Source organism: Sminthopsis crassicaudata, chromosome 3 (genome assembly GCF_048593235.1).
Source record: "Sminthopsis crassicaudata isolate SCR6 chromosome 3, ASM4859323v1, whole genome shotgun sequence".
NCBI lineage: Eukaryota > Metazoa > Chordata > Mammalia > Dasyuromorphia > Dasyuridae > Sminthopsis > Sminthopsis crassicaudata.
In genome coordinates, this window is record NC_133619.1 from 619,799,695 (window position 1) to 619,816,605 (window position 16,911).

The 16,911-nt window shown below is 41.6% G+C and overlaps 1 protein-coding gene across 1 annotated transcript in view; it reads right to left on the bottom strand.

Annotated features, from left to right (window-relative positions):
* DISP3 (dispatched RND transporter family member 3) overlaps positions 1–16,911 on the bottom strand; it is a 74,915-nt gene that overhangs the window by 24,559 nt on the left and 33,445 nt on the right. Inside the window, exons 2-7 of the mRNA XM_074306283.1 lie at positions 14,460–15,537; positions 12,844–13,063; positions 9,809–9,945; positions 5,627–5,761; positions 2,748–2,908; positions 1,459–1,598 (exon numbers count right to left, since the gene is read on the bottom strand). Of these exons, the coding sequence (XP_074162384.1) occupies positions 1,459–1,598; positions 2,748–2,908; positions 5,627–5,761; positions 9,809–9,945; positions 12,844–13,063; positions 14,460–15,534 (1,868 nt within the window). The 5' untranslated portion in view covers positions 15,535–15,537. The remainder of the gene's footprint in view (positions 1–1,458; positions 1,599–2,747; positions 2,909–5,626; positions 5,762–9,808; positions 9,946–12,843; positions 13,064–14,459; positions 15,538–16,911) is intronic.

Consider the following 16,911-nt stretch of genomic DNA (forward strand, 5'->3'; position numbering starts at 1 on the left):
ATGCCCAACAAATATTTTTTGATGCCCAAGATCCAACAGGTTTTATGTGTCCCCCAAGGCAAATGAACACGGGGTGGGCACACAGCTGGGGCTTTGTAAAAGCTTCATTAAAATGCCCAGACAGAGTCAGAGATGCAGCAAATCCATCAAAAGGGGAGAACACTTGTGGTTATTTGAAGAAGTGGGTGTCCTCGTACCTTCCAGTCCATTAACATTTATTAAGACTTATCTTGCGTAAGGCACTGGGAATACAAAACGAAAATAAATAATCTCTTCCCTTGAAAAGCTTATATTCATGTAGACATGATACAATATCATATGTACATTTATAAGTAAATACAAAATGCAAATGTAAAATACAATGTTGTTGAAATAAATACAAGGTTACTAATTTCAAGAAGCAGAGACATCTAACATCTGGGCAGCCCTAGAGAGGTCACATATAGGGAGAGGCAAATGAAAGGGCTTTGAAAAATATAGGGCTTCTGCAAAGTGGAGAATGCACTCTGGTTAGGAAAGGCTGCCTGCACAAAGGCATGGAGGCAGGGGACAGACAGCAGTCTAGTTTGATGAGAAGAAAGTGTGACATATATTGTATCTAGGATATACCATAACATATTTAACATGTATAAGACTGCCTGCCATCTAGGGGAGGGGGTGGAGGGTGGGAAGGGAAAAGTCGGAACAGAAGTGAGTGCAAGGGATAATAGTGTAAAAAAAATACCCATGCATATGTTCTGTTGATAAAAAAAGTTATAATAAAATTATTTTAAAAATAAAAAAAAATCAAAGAAGAAGAAGAAAGAAGAGGAAGAGGAAGAAGAGGAAGAAGAAGAAGAAGAAAAAGAAGAAGGAGGAGGAGGAGGAGGAGGAGGAGGAGGAGGAGGAGGAGGAGAAGAAGAAGAAGAAGAAGAAGAAGAAGAAGAAGAAGAAGAAGAAGAAGAAGAAGAAGAAGAAGAAGAAGAAGAAGAAGAAGAAGAAGAAGAAGAAGAAGAAGAAGAAGAAGAAGAAGAAGAAGAAGAAGAAGAAGAAGAAGAAGAAGAAGAAGAAGAAGAAGAAGAAAGAGGAGGATGAGGAGCAGGAGAAGGAGAAGAAGAAGAAAGTGTGAGTGAAAGCCTCCAGGGAATACTATAGTGCACAGAGCACAGAGACTAGAGTTAGGAAGACTTGAGTTCAAATATAGCCCCAGATACTTCTAGTTGAATTGATCTTTATTTCTCTCTGTCTCATTTTCCTTACCTGTAAAATGGGGATAATACTAGCACCTACCTCCAAAAGTAGTGAAAAATAAATGAGATAATAATTGTGAAATACTTAGCTTCGTGCCTGGCACATAGTAGGCACTCTATAAATGTCGTCATCATCATCATCATCATCATCATCATCATCATCATCATCATCATCATCATCATCATCACTGTTGTTCAGTTTCATTGTTGCTGTTCACCATGAGCTCACCTTGTCTGGCAGGAGCTCTCCAGTGGGGCTACGTAGAGGTTCCAGATTCCCAGGGCAGCAGGCATGGTGAAGAGCACCGCCAGCCAACAGCAGGACACAATGAGGGACATGAACAAGCCAAAATCATGAACGGCTGGGATCTGCAATGAGAAGGGGGACCACTTAGACTTCAGTCTTAGGGAGGCTCCCTCTTCATTCAAACCTGCCCCTAAATAGAAGGTAGGCAGTCAAAGGGCAGAATCCTCTGATGTGGAACATCTTCTGCAGTCCCGCAGCCCAGCCTCCAGCTCCCCTCCCTTTGGCAGACTGGGTCTCGGTACTGAGACCCAGCATTCTCAGCAACTGGGAGGGCAACAAGTCCAACCCAACAAAGTTGACAAAGTCAAGCAGTCACCTCCAAGAAAAGGGACCCCCCTCCCCAGCCTCCAGGACAGCCAATTCCTGTTTCAAATGCCTTTAATCATTAGGAAGGGTTTTTCTACCTGACATTAAGTGTAATCTGTCTCTCTACAACTTCCATCCATTCCTCATTTTTCTGTTCTCTAGAGTCAATCAAAATGAAGCTAATCCCCCATTCTCACAAGAGCCCTTCAGATAATTGAAGAAAGTGATCGTGTTTCTTCTAAGTCTTCTCTCTTTTGGACCAAATATGAATGACTCCCCCAAAAGATCCTCATATGGGCAGTGCTGGTGACCTTCTCCACACTCTTCAGCTTATCCATAATGACTTATAAAATGTGGCTTCCAGAACTGAGTCCAAAGTTCCAGACTCATTCTGAGCAGGGTAAAGTACAGCAAGACTATCACCTCTCTATGTCCTGGATGCTCTGTCTTTCTGAATCATAATAGTTAAGGGTGTCCTTGGCTATATCCTAACAACAATCATGCATATGGAGCTACATCATGCCAGTGTAGCCCAGATACCCTTGGCCCTAGAAGAAATGTGATAAAATGGTCTAGCAAGATAAAAATAGAGAAAGAAGGCAAAGTAAATTTCATAGAAACTAGAGGCAAGGTGGGGAATAGAATGTTCAAAGACTAAACAGTGGGAATGTAAACAGTGGGAATGTTGGCTCCTATAGCTAGTGGGGAGGTCAGGGTGGATACGGAGAAGAGGGAAGGTCAATTTAGGGGGCCATGGATGACACACCCACAAATATAAGGAAGTCCAGGATCTCAGCAGATCCTAATGGTAGAGATGGCTTTCAGAGTTCAGGGAGGGTGTGTGAATGCTCAGTCTAGGGCATAGTCTAAGGGTTTCTATCCGGGGAGGAGCATAGGCCACTCACCTGGGAGAAGATGTTGGCTGCATAGGCAGCAGCAGTGGTCAGAGAAGTGAAGAAAGTGGCTTTGCCCGCCGTCTGGATGGTGTGGATCATACGTAGTTGTGGATCCTCCAGGTGGGTGGCCTGGCGGTAGGTGTTGATGAAGACAAAAACATCATCCACACCTACAGGAGGTAGTCCAGGCAAGGCAGGGATTAGAGGCACTTTTATTTATACATATATACATATATATATGTATATATATATACATATATATGTATATATGTACATATACAATACATATATAATATATATAATTTTAAAAAATAGATATTGTTTTATGAATCTTGTTGGGAGAGGAAAATCAGAGCAAAAGGGAAAAACCATAGAAGAGGGGAAAAAACAAACAAAAAAGACGTGAACATAGCATGAGTTAATTTCCATTCAATCTCCTTAGTTCTTTTTCTGGATACAGATGGCATTTTTTGTCCAAAGACTATTGGAATTGCTTTGGATCATTGAACCACTGAGAAGAACCAAGTCTTTCACAGTTGATCATTGTACATTCTTGCTGTTATTGTGTACAGTGTATTCCTGGTCCTGCTTGTTTCATTCAGCATCAATTCATGTAAATCTTTCCAGGCTTTTCTAAAATCACCTTGTTTATCATTTTTTTTATAGAACAATAATATTCCATTATCTTCATATACCACAACTTATCCAGTCTTTCCTCATTTGGTAAGCATTTACTCATTTTCCAATTCTTTGCTACTACAACAGGAGCTGCTACAAATTTTTTTTTTTGCATATGTGGGTCCTTTTCCCTCCTTTATGATTTCCTTAAGATACAGACCCAGTAATGGCACTGCTTTTATAGCCCTTTGGGATAGTTCCAGATTGATCTCCAAAATGGTTGGATCATTTCACAACTCCATCAAAAATGCACTAGTGTCCCAGTTTTCCCACATTCCCTCCAACATTTATCATTATCTTTTCCTGTCATCTTAATCAATCTGTAAGATGGTATCTTAAGAGTTGTTTTAATTTGCATTTCTCTAGTGATTTAGAGCATTTTTTCATATAATTATAGATGTTTTTTATTTCTTCATCTGAAAATTGTCTGCTCATATCTTTTGAGCATTTATCAATCGAGGAATGATTTGTACTCTTATAAGTTTGACACAATTCTTTACATATTTTAGAAACAAGACCTTTATCAGAAACATTTGATTCTTTTCCAGCTTTGGACTTCCTTTTTAATCTTGTTTCTTTTGGTTTTGTTTGTGTAAAACCTTTTTAACTTAATATAATCAAATCTGTCCATTTTGACTTTCATAATGTTCTCTAGTTCTTCTTTATTCATAAATTCTTCCTTTCTCCAAAGTTCTGATAGGTAAATTATCTCTTGCTCTTCTAATTTGTTTATGGTATCATCCTTTATGCCCAAATTATGTACCCATTTTGACATTATTTTGGTATGGGGTGTGAGATTTGGATCTATGCTGAGTTTCAGACATCTTATTTTCCATTTTTCCCAGCAATTTTTGTCAAATCGTTTAGTTCTTATTCCAGAAGCTGGATTTTGGACTATAGGCCTTGATTATTGTGTCATGTACATCTAATTTATTCCACTGATCTACCATTGCATTTCTTAGCAGTATCAAATGATTTTGATGACCGCTGATTTACAATATAGTTTTAGATTTGGTATTGCTCAACCACCAGCCTTTGTATTTTTTTTCATTAATTCCCTTGATATTCTTCACCTTTTGTTCTTCCATATGAATTTTGATGTTATTTTTTCTAGTTCAATAAAATAATTTTTGGCAGTTTGATTGGTATGGCACTGAATAAGTAGACAAATTAAGGCAGAATTGTCATTTTTATTATATCAGTTTGGCCTACTCATGAGCAATTAATTTTCTCCAGTTGTTTAGATCTGACTTTATTTGAGAAGTAATTGTATTCATATAGTTCTTGGGTTTGTCTTGGCAGGTATTTTATTTTGTCTACAGTTATTTTAAATGGAATTTTTCTTTCTATCTCTTGCTGATGGGTTTTGTCAGCAATATATAGAAATGTTGATGATTCGTGTGGGTTTATTTTATATCCTGCAACTTTGCTAAAGCTGTGAATTATTTTGAGTAGTTTTCGGACAATTTTCTAGGATTCGCTAAGTATTTCTTCATATCATCTCCAATAGTTTTATTTTTTCATTGCCTATTCTAATTCCTTTAAATTATTTTTCTTTTCTTATTGCTAAAGCCAATGGCTGTTGCAATCTCTTTGCTTATATTTTATTAAACATTTTTGAATCAATATTCATTAGGGAGATTGATCTGTAATTTTCTTTCTCTATTTTGTCTCTTCCTGGTTTAGGTATCAGTGTCATATTTGTGTCATAGAAGAAATTTAGCAGGTCTCCTTCTTTACCTACTTTTCCAAGTAGTTTACAAGCATAGGAATTAATTGTTCTTTAAATGTTTGGTAGAATTAATTTGTGGATCCATCTGGCCCTGGAGATTTTTTCTAGGTAGTTCATTAATGGCTTGTTCAATTTCTTTTTCTAAAGTGGGATTCCATCCACACCTATCGGTGGCAGTCTAGGCAAGACAGGGGTTAGTGGCACTCTGGAAGAAAAGACATTTGCCTCAGTTGACAGAATTGGGAAGCCTGGGAACATTAGGTTCATCTTTACATTTACACCTTGATCTGATTTGGGCTTTTAGGACTGTTCTCTACCATTAAAACCATAATCACCTAATTTACCCAGCATGTTCCTGCTTCTGTCTGATAAAGATGCAAGGAGAAGACAGCATCAGACCCTACATTTCCTACCCAGCAGTTCACAGAAAGAAGTGCAATGGATATGAAGTCATCCACAACAGCCTGAGCCAACTCACCTATACCCACGATGACAAAAGCAGCCACCCCATTGAGGATGCCCAGGTACTGGATTCCAAAAACAACATGGTAGAGGAACAAGGCAACCAGGCAGCTCAGGCCAATGCTGGCGATTCCAAAGAAAGACAGGAACACTGTATGACAAGGCAGAGAAGAAGAGGTGGGGTGATATTTCTTAGCAAAAGAAAGGAGGACTAACTACTGGGCAGATTCTCAACCCACTATGTTTCCATGGGCACCAAAGATAAGATGTTAACTTACAGAGAGCTGATCCCAACTAAATATGGATCATAAAACATCTGAGTGTGAAGGAAATATAACCAACCATTGATTATTCCTCTAGTAGAGTAATAGCCCAAATAATCCCACACCCATCTTAGTTAGACTATATTAGTCAATGCATTATTATTATTATTATTATTATATTTTTCATCATTCCTAATGGGAAACAGATAGAAACAGCCCTGGTAACAAGTCCCTAACTTGCTATTATTCTGATTTTTAATTTAATGTTCTATGGACTAGATTGACAAAAGATTGCTTTCTGTACCTCAATATGAGTTTTAGGAATATAAACTCATCTCCATTCATGGCTTTCAGATATTCAATAATTCTTAAATTATCTCTCCTTAATTTCTTTTCTTCTTTGAGTGTATTCTTTTCTCAATACATAGTTAGGGCCAATGTTCTTGACCACTCCTCTTCACCTTGGATTTGAGACCTGGCACTGGATTGTGAGTGGCAGGTGTTCCTACATTCAGCTTGCTCAGAAATCCCTGGAGATCTCTTTTCTGTTTTTTCCTGAGTAATGCAACATTCCCCAACATAGTACTCTGTCAAAACCCATCTCCAGTGTCTGTAGCCTCTCTGTCTGTCTCCCTAAGCTAAATTAGTCTGAAAAAAAATAATTTGCTGTGACTTCTTGGCTTTTCCAATCAGAATTCAATCTGAGGCATTCTCTAGATCTTTGCTGAAGATGGAGAGAACTAGATTCTAATGCTTCCTCTCATTCTGCCATCTTGGCTTTGCCCTGCAAGCTCATTTCTATTGGCTTCCTGATTTTATCCTTGATAGCAGACAGGATGATCAAGAGAACATGCACTCATGCTGTTCTCAGAAGGTCCTGATTTGTTCTTCGAGGTCTCTATATTTTTAAAACTTCTCATTGTAAGTAGCTTGGGAATTATGAGAATTTGGTATGGCACACTTATTAAAAATGCTGCACTTAAGTTTTTATGGATCAATGTTCTATCTGGCCAATTGGGGGCAACATATCAGTCTGTGATAATGGCACGGTTCCAGTCCAGTTTATTGGCTGAGTTCTGTTTAGTGGCTGAATTAAAGCTATTTTGAGGTTTATATTTATAGTTCAAAGCTTTGTCATCTGTTTGTCTGTGAAAGATATCGAGCTTTTGTTTTATAATTCTAGGTACCTGCTCATGCCTCGCAAGGTTTTTGTTAAGTGCTAAATGTTTACAGCCTCAGTGATGTGTTATAGTTTCTATTGTTTCCCTGCATCAATTGCATCAATCTACATTGATCAGTATGCCTGATCAGTATGCTTCTTAGAGATAATCCTTCTGTAATTTCTACTGCCAGTGGACTGTTCCTGAATTGCTATCATAAGCTTCTCTAGTTCCACAAACAAATCCGCGTGACTCAGTCATTTGTTCCACGCTTCTTTGGTGACACATTGTTGGCTGAGTTCATGCAGATGTTGCCCGTGGAGGGCCTGTTGATTCCACTCTTGGATCTTAGCCATTTCCCAGTCTCCATCTGGAGGTGAGCTGCTCTCAGTAACATCTGACAAATCCAATGGGAGGTACCTTTTATCAGCCTTCAGGATTGCCTGGTGAACAGATAGCTGTTTGTTCCACAAGAGTTTCTGCAGGCTTATTCTTTCAAAAAACCTATTTATCATGGGCTCTGAGTGACTATCAATCCTCTTTCTCCTTTTTTTGGCAAGAAACGGTTTATCTTTCTATAGTTGGCTTAGGGTGATAAGCTCTGTGTTTTGCTAATACTGTATGGATTTTTATTAGGATACTTTTATCATTAGCATTATTACCACTATCCTTCATATTATAATTTGATCCAGATTCATAACTGCACTGTTAGAGAGAACTTAGGATGAGGAATACAGATGAACAACTATTCTTCACTGTTACAGAGAGGATTGGGCCACTGAAAGATTAAATGACTTACAAATAAGTGTCAAAGATTGGACTTAAACCCAGGTCCTGTTGATGATAGGGTTGGATTTCTACATAATACACCATCTATAGTGTCATCAGTAATCATTACTCATTGTTTTGTTATGTCATCATAATTCCCTTTTTATAACAGTATGATTTAGTAGGTAACTAAGCAGCACAGTGAGTAGAACACTATGATAGAAGTGGATAGAACAGTGATTAAAGTCAGGAAGACCTGAATTCAAATTGGGCCTCAGACCCATACTTACTAGCTGTGGGATCCTGTGCAAGTCACTTGACTTCTGTTTGCCTGAGTTTCTTATTTGTAAAATGAGTATAATAGTAGTACCTACCTCCCCGGGCTGTTGTGATGATCAAATGAGAAAATAATTATGAAATGCTTGATACGGAACCTGGCACACAGTAAGCACTAAATAAGTGTTAATTATTATTATTATTGTTGTTAATTATTTTTATTATTATTATCATCAACATCATCATCAAAGGTTTAAAGGCAATGCTCTACAAACCTTAGGGGAAGTACCCAATATCACAAAGCACCTTCTTCTCAGGTAGGTAATGAAAATATTATTATCTTTACTTTTTTTACAAAAGGAAATTCAAATCTAGATCTTCCTATGACTTTCCTGCATGCTACACTGCTTCTCAATTGAGATATCCATTAAGTTTGGGGGTAATAACATCTGATTTGGACTGCAGTTCAATCGCAGTCTACCAGGGCCCCAGGTATATGGGAACCTGGAGAAAGTATGAGAGTAGAAAAGTGTCCACAGATAATCTACACGGTGAATAATCCCAAAGCAGATAATGAACAGTTCCTGGAAAGTGATATGGGAATGGAATAACAAATGGTCTATGAGATCTCAAATGGCACAGTGGATAGAGAGGGCCGAGACGGGGGTCTGGAAGATCTCAATTCAAACATGGCCTCAGATATTAGCTGTGTGATCATAGACACGTCGTTTTATCTAAGTGCCCTTAAACATTATTAAGTCAGAAAATTTGCCGGAACTGGAAGGTTTCATTTTTTAAGACATAGAATGTCAGGGATCTCAGAACTTAGAATTTTAAATCTGGAAAGAAATTCAGAACATAGGATGGCAGAGCTAGAAGGAACTCTGTAGTCATAGACTGTAGGAGCTGGAAGGGTCTTTACTTAAAACATAAAATGGCAGAATTTTAGGGCTGGAAAGGACTTTAGAACCATCTCACTTCACAGAGGCTCTGGGATTTGGGCAGAAGGAGTGAAGTGATGAGGAGAAATCTTTAAAATAACTCATGTTTCTCAAGTACTTTAAGATTTGTGAAGTGTTTTCTTGTACCTTCACAAAATAGGTAATGGCAGACAGCATGATTATCTATATTTTACAGATGAGGAACTTGGGCAATCTGGCCAGTGCTCACACAGCAGGGAAGGGGCCAGAAAATCTGGGATTTGAACCTCAATTTGCTCCAAGTGAAATATTCTTTTTGTTATAACATGCTGGTTCTCTTAACGTTTTTGAGAAGTCATGGGGAACAATCATATTCTTCCCTGTTGGAGTCCCCATTAGAGACAGAATCTCCATACAGTTTTTTTATTTATTTTTATTTCATTATTTATTTATCATTTATAATAATAATGATTTAAATATATCATCTAGTTTAACCCTCAAATGTGTATAGTAGGTGTTATTATTCTCATTTGACAAATGAGGAAAATTGGGCATTAATATGGTAATTTGCCCAGGATCATTGAGCTAATATGTGTCAAAAGTGAAATTGGAACTCAGATTTTCCTGACTTCAAACCCAATATCCTATCTTCCATGCCGTGTTGCCGGCCCAATTATTTGATCCATTTCAGTTATCGATGAAAGGAGATTAAATCCAGAAGTAAGTAAACTTTGTAGATCAGAAGGGATGTTCTGTTACTTGTGACCAGATGGTGGAAGGGGAAGGGGAGGTGGGTAAAGGTAAATTCTACCTGAGCAGGAGGTGAGGATGTAGACCAGGGCAGCAATGCAGCTGCTGCTGATGAAGGCCAGGAGCATGTCATTGTTGAAGGTCCTTCGTACCTCATAGTCAAAAAGATCTGTGCCTCCATACAGGACTTGGACTTTGCTGGAGGGGGAAAAGAAAGCAGAACTTGGAACCAACTGACCATCATTACATGGAAGAGCTCAACCAGTTATCCTCCATCACAGAGAACCAGGGAATCGCCCCCTTCTTCACAAGCCATAGCCACCCCACACCTTCCTCTTCCTTCTCCTCCAGCTCCCCATTCCCCTTTCTTTCTACTTTTGGAATTTTAATCAAATTAACTGCCATTGTTCCTGGAAAGGATGTGCCGATCTAGTCTTTATGACTCCAACAACTGTATAACTTTCAAACTATAATGCCCCATCTTGGTCACCATCCCCTATGCATGTTGCCTTTCCTTTTACAATGTAATCTCCTTGAGAAGAAAAACTGTTTCCACTTTTTTACTTGTATCTTTAGAACTTAGGACAGTGCTCAGAACATAGCAAGTGCTCAGTAAATGCATTTCCCTTCCTTCCTTCCTTCTTTCATTTCTTCTTTCTTTCCTTCTTTCCTACCTTCCTTTTATCTTCTCCTCCCTCCTTCCTATCTTCTCCTCTTCTTTCCATCTTTTCTTCCCTTCCTTCATTCTAAACTCCCTCCCTCCTTCCTTTCTTCCTTTCATTTATGAGGGCCACAGATTTAGATTGGACATTGATCTCTCCCTTATATATTTTTCCCTTATGATTTAACCATAGAAAAACTTTTTTCCCAAACTGAATTCTCCCCATCCGACATCTACTGATTCGCACACCTTAACTAGCTTATGAACAACAACAGCAATAAAAAATTCAGGGCACTTTTAGACAGATAGCAAAGTTTGTGGATTTGTCTAGGCTGTTCTCCGTATCTGGGAAAACCTCTCACATTTTTCTGCCTCTAAATAATCTTCATTTTCTTCAGGCCCAATTCAAGGTGCTGCCTTTTCCAGGAAGCCTTCCCTGATCCCCTTCATTAGAAGCCATCTCTTTTTCCTTGAATCTCTCAGACCTCTTTATCTGAGTTCACCTTTACCCCCTCTTCATGCACTCACTGCTCATGTCACAGTTAGTTGCATGTGGCTTGTTTTCCCACATTGCAGTGTAAGCTCACTGAGATCAAGGACTTTGTCATATTCATTTTTATATCTCCATAGTACGAAGCACAGAACCTTATATTTAATAGATGCTTAATCAGTATTTGATGAATGGATGAAGTTTTGAATCACTGCTCACTGCTTCCCTACATTAGCATGAAATGTGAAGAATTAATTATAATTTTCCATCATCCAGAAAAATAGGGTAAATAGACATTTCAAATACAGGGGTGAAGATACCCCAGAAAACCTTAGATAGGAGCTCCCTGAGACCAATGGGCCTGTAGCTATACCTTTTGGACGTTTGGGAAGCAGAAGAGCTTTGTCCCCTGATAAAGCCTTTTATGTACCATCCTAGGAAGGGGATCAGAAAGTGTTTCACTCATTCAATCAATCAATAAACACATTAACTGTCTATAATGTGCAAGAGAACACAGGGAAAAATCCAAAACAATCCTTGCTCTCTGGGGGTTTATATTCTCCTGGGATTCTGGATGTAGAGCTGCAGGTACTTTAAAGATCAGTTAGTCCATCCCTCTCACTTTATATATGAGAAACAGAGTCCCAGAGAAGGAAAATGAAGGCTTCCGATGGACATTAAACTGCACAGCTGGATTTAGAACCCAGGACTGCTCACTCTTATGCAAACACTCTTCCTCCTATCCCTCCTATCTCCTAATAACAGGATAGATGAAGAGGTATTAGTGAGTGAAGATGATGAGAATAAAGAAGAGGAAGTCATGGAGGTAAGGGAATGGGCTAGATCATAGGACCATAAGTCCTATGGAAAGGACCCCAAAAGTCATCCATTTCCATCCCCTTTTACTTTAGAGATGAGCAGACAGAGAGCCAGAGAGATCAAATATGTAAGGTCATCTGGATAGCAGGTAGATTTGAACCCAGAACCCGTGACCCCAGATCTATTGGGGCCACATGAGCCATCCCTTCTGGTTTACTGCTTCTAACGGCCCTGAAAAGGAAGAGAGGATATGGGGTGGGATGAGGCACTTCTGAGCTATCCTAGAAACTCTAGGGAAAAATGAAGGGAAAGGAGAAAAGAAGGAGGAGGGAGAAGATCCAGTAAATTATCTCCCTTGTCTTCCCCTTGTCTATGGATGGACATTAATGGAGTTCTTGTGTCTGTAAACAATCCAGTAACCTCCACGGCCAATTCTACCTGGAATCTTAATCATTGCTGGTTCTAAGAGGGAGTGACAGGGGCCTGGCCTGGACCCATCCAGAGCCTCCGTTGTGTGATTTAGCAGTCCCAGCAGAGGTCTTTCTGGATAATTAAAGCACACAACAGTAATCCACCACACTCATTCATTCATTCCTGCTGTCAGGCCGGCCTTTCTCCTTACCCTAGCTGAGGATGCCATTCCTGACATTTCCATCCCTGGGGCCATCTTGCGGTTACCCAGAGACAGAAGGGAGGGCAATGGAGCTGATACCCGAGATCCTAAAAAAAAGTGATGTTTGTGGTGGGGGGTGGGAGTGAGGGTTCAAGGTTCTTTGTGGTCTGCTGTCTTCAGTTGTCAGTCAATAACTAATTTCTAGTCACTTATTAGGTACCAGGTACAATGCTAAACACTGGCAGTACTATCACCCCACTCCATATACTTTCTCCCACTTCAGGGCTGTTAGAAGCAAGGATGGTCCATGTGGCCAAGACCGGATTTGTCTCAGGAGGTAGCACTCCATTCCAACCCCCAATGAGACTTGGTATTCATGTTCAGGTATGGGTTCACGACCTCTGAGTCCCTTCCAGCCTTGCTGATAGCAGGGACTAGAATCTCTTCCCTGGGGTCCCAGCATCCTCCACATTCCTTCTCCCACCCCTAGATCCCTAGGATAGCACCTCTCACCTTGTAGACTGCTTGGCTAACATAGCGACGTAGGTGACCACGAAGCTCTGAAACTTGGTCCTCTGTTCTTCCCAGCGGTCTTCCACAGAATAGTAATTGGGAAGAGGGGCTCCAAACAGGATCTCACTTCGGAGGAGGGAGCTCTTTAGGTTCTCAGCTGACAGACCCTCATCCACGTACCAGTAGAATTCTGGGTGAGTCATGGCCAGCTCTAGGGAACCTGGAAGAACAGGGAGACATATGAAGCTAGGACTTGCCCCAGACCTCTCTTCCTCTGCCTTTGGACTTTACTCAGGATTGTGGTACAGGGCTAAAAACCCTCACTGTGGAGTCAGAGGACCTGTCTCTGAGGCACATCGTGTGACTTTTAGCAAATCATATGATCTCCATGGACCTCAGTTTCCTCATCTGTAAAATTGGAGGATTGGCCCAGCTGGCCTCTGTACCTATGACCCTCTCTCTGCCCTGGCTATACCAGGGACTAACTTGCTATTGGCCCCATGGTGTCCCTCATCTTCTCTGTGGGTCATGCAGATGGAGGGACTTCTAGTGCTTTAGAGATTGGTCCAGTCCCTTCATTTTGTAGGGGAGAAAACTCAGATCCAGATGGGAAGTGATTTGTCCAAGGTCACACAATTAGTAGTCAACCTGTTTCTCGTCTCCTCAGACATAGACTCTACCACTGGCTTAGTCTAATGATCCCTCCAAGTCCCAGACCCTCTCCCTCCCCACTTTCTCTCTCCCTCCTTTTCTTTGTTTCTTTTTTCCCACTTTTCTTTCTCCTTATCTCTTTTTCCCTTTCTTTCTCTCTCTTCCTGTCTCTGTTTTTCTCTCTGTTTCTCTCCCTCCTTCCCCATTCCTTTTCTCTCTCCTTTTTCTCTCCTTTTTTCTCTCTGTCTCTGTCTCTTCTTTACCCATCTCTTTCATCCCCCTTTTTTCCTCTCTTTATACATCTCTCCCTCTTTCCTCCCCACTCTTGCCCATAGAGGGATGGTTTAAGGATGACCAGATCTTTAGGATGTCACCTCCAAAATCCAGGGAGTGTCCCTCCATGTATTCACAAGCACTTGGAATCAGATGACTACCTAGAATTCTTTAATCCAACCCAACCTCTTCCCTTTTAAGTTAAAGACTGTTCTGGATTTGGAGTAAAAACAATTGGGCTCAAATCTGGGCTCATACACCCATAATTTTGGACAAATTACTTCATCTAACCTGAACACACACTATTGTGTGTCTCTGGGCCAGTCACATAGCTATTTAGTACTTCAGGCAACTTTCTAAGATTCTAAATTTCAAGGAACTGCTCTCCCTGCCTTGGTAGAGTAACTACCTGCCCCTGAGGGAGGTTCCCACACTGATGAAGTCTAGGTCCATTTAACAACAACAACAGCAATCCCATAAAATATTTCTTGGGATAAGAACCATATATGTTCTTTCCTGGGGCTTCAGACTCTACCACACCCACCCCCTGCCTCCAGTCCCCCCCCCTTTAGTTCTTACTCCTCCTTCCCCATCTCCTCCCTTCCCTATCTTTTAGCTCCCATGGACCATCCCCGTCTCCAGTGCTTCTTGCAGTTCCCTTCCTGCTTCTCACATCTTAAAAGGTTCCTTACCTCGAATGTCTGCAAGGTCCTGGCCCATCCCATCGTAGTAGATTTTGCCCCCTCTCTCTGTGGGGAAGAAGTAGGTCATCAAAGAGCTGGGTGGGGAACAGTAAGAGTAGGAGCCCAGAGGCAGATCCTTGAGGACCTCATGAGGCTTCCAACAGAACTCCCGGAAGCCAGGATGGTCCATAATCTTTCTTTCAATCTCATGGATGGTGACCAGCCGCTCTGTGGTGAAGATGTTCCTCTCTGTATCACCCCGGGCCAGAAAGATGAGCTCAATACGCCAGTGAGCGTGGGTCTGGGTATTGGCACTCACATAAGCCCGAGAGTAGTCCCAGTGAGAGGTGCCCCTCCGGAGTCTCCCACTCTGATTGGACAGGGACACCCCAAGGGGTATGGGATCAGGAGGCCGTCTTTGGTCTGGTGCGAATCTCAAGGCGCCTGGAGCGTCACTCCGATGGCATCCGCTCTGATTGGTGGCGACTTCCTTCTGGGGTCCTGCGTTCCGATCGGCCACCAGGCTCTCCTGCCAGATTTGGTGTCCAGGGCGATGGGACGCGGGGATTGCCCTTCGGAGACGGGCGGCGGGTCGGGAGCTGTTTGCAAGATGGAGCTGCTGCAGCTGCTCAGAGATGAGTCGCTGTAGGGTCTCCGAAGTGAAGTCGGCCAAGTCGCGCCGATTGCGACCCCAGGAACCAAACTGGGACTTCAGGGCCAGGGCCAGGGCGTCAAAGCGTTGGGACGCTTCGTGGTTGCGGATCTCAAAGGCATTGTATGAGATATCGATGTCCAGGGCTGGGTAATGCAAAAACATGATGGCTGCTAGCGCCGTCGGGATGGCACAGCCGAGGAAGAGGACGAGCCCTGCGCAATATGGGTTGGTGAAGGCCCAGCCCAAGATGTTCCAGAACCCAGAGGCTGGGGGCAAGGTGTGTGGGACGCTGGAACTCCAGCAGCATTGCCTCCTCATCCCGGGACCCGGCTCTTGCTTCTGGGATCCCACAGGGGTTTCTCCTTCTGCCTCCTCTTCTTCCTCATCCAGCCAAGCCTCTTGCAATAGTGGATCGTCCTCCATGTCCATGGTCTGTACAAACGAGAAGTGAGATTGGAGGAAGATCTGAAATTGGGACTAGTGGCTGGCTAGCTAACTAAAGAGATACCAAAGTCTCCAGCATCTTTCCTGGACACTGGGCACTGCCCTTCTACCCACCCCCTTCTCAGGAAAATGAACAATAAGAACACATTTACCTCTCTGGCCCCACTTTACTCGTCTGTAAAGTGAGAAGGTTGGACTTTTCCATCTCTAAGATCCCTTCTGCCTTAAAATCTTTAACCTTAGGATCCTCAGTTCCCAAAAATAGCTTTCTTCTCCCAAAGCCCTTTGCCCACTTTGAATTACTGTGATATAGCAAACATACTCAAAAATGGATCTGAAGTCAAAATATGTGAGTTTGAATCCAAGTCTTGTATCTGCGAGTCTGAGATGTCAGAGTTGGGAAAGACCTCAGGGGACTGTGAGTGCAACCCATAGAATCTCCACTGGTCTATCTCATGAGAAGTAATCCAGGTTCTACTTGAGGATCTTCGGGGAAGGGGAATGATGGCTCTTCTCTAGCTGGACAGCTTGTTCTACTTACACATGTTGTTTATTCAATCATGTCTAACTCTTTGTGACCCCATTTGGAGTCTTCTTGGCAGAGATGTTGGAGTGGTTTGCCATTTCCTTCTCCAGCTCATTCTATAGATTGGGAAACTGAGGCAAAGAGTGACTTGCTTAGTGTCACAAAGCTAGGAAATGTCTGAGGCTAGATTTGAACTCATGATGATGAGTTTCCTGACGTCGGTACCCATAGTGCTCTATGCATTATGGCACTCCCTAGCTTCCACCATTTTCTACTTCTTATACAGGTCTAATTATTAGAAAGTTTTTCATTTAAATTGCCCTCTTTGCAACTTGGACTAATTCCTGGTTCTGCCTCCTGGAGTCAAGCAAAGAAGCTCTGATCCTTCCACATAACAAATCTGAAGAAGTCACCTTATCTTCTCAAAGTTCTCCTTAGAATGAGCCTCCTGTGGCATGAATATAAGGCCCTTCACTGAACTCCCCTGAACACACAACTTTGGATTCTTTTGACAAGGGCCGACGACAGTGGATGAGGGATCTTGGGATCTCTGGAGAGCCATTCACACTTTGGAAATCAGCAAATGCTGCAGATCAGAGTTTGGCTTATTGTTGTATTGATTATTCAGATTTAGGAAAGAGATAGAGAAAATGATGAAACTTAAAATTGTGTCACGGGCACGTTGGTTTTCTGAGACTCTTAAATATGTCTAGCACACATTGGGTCTATTGTCTTTTTATTCCTAGAAGCTAGCCCCGACTTAATTCAACGCATGATCACATGATATCTATGTCTATATCTCATGTTACACTCATGAGGACCATTTCCAGTCATCC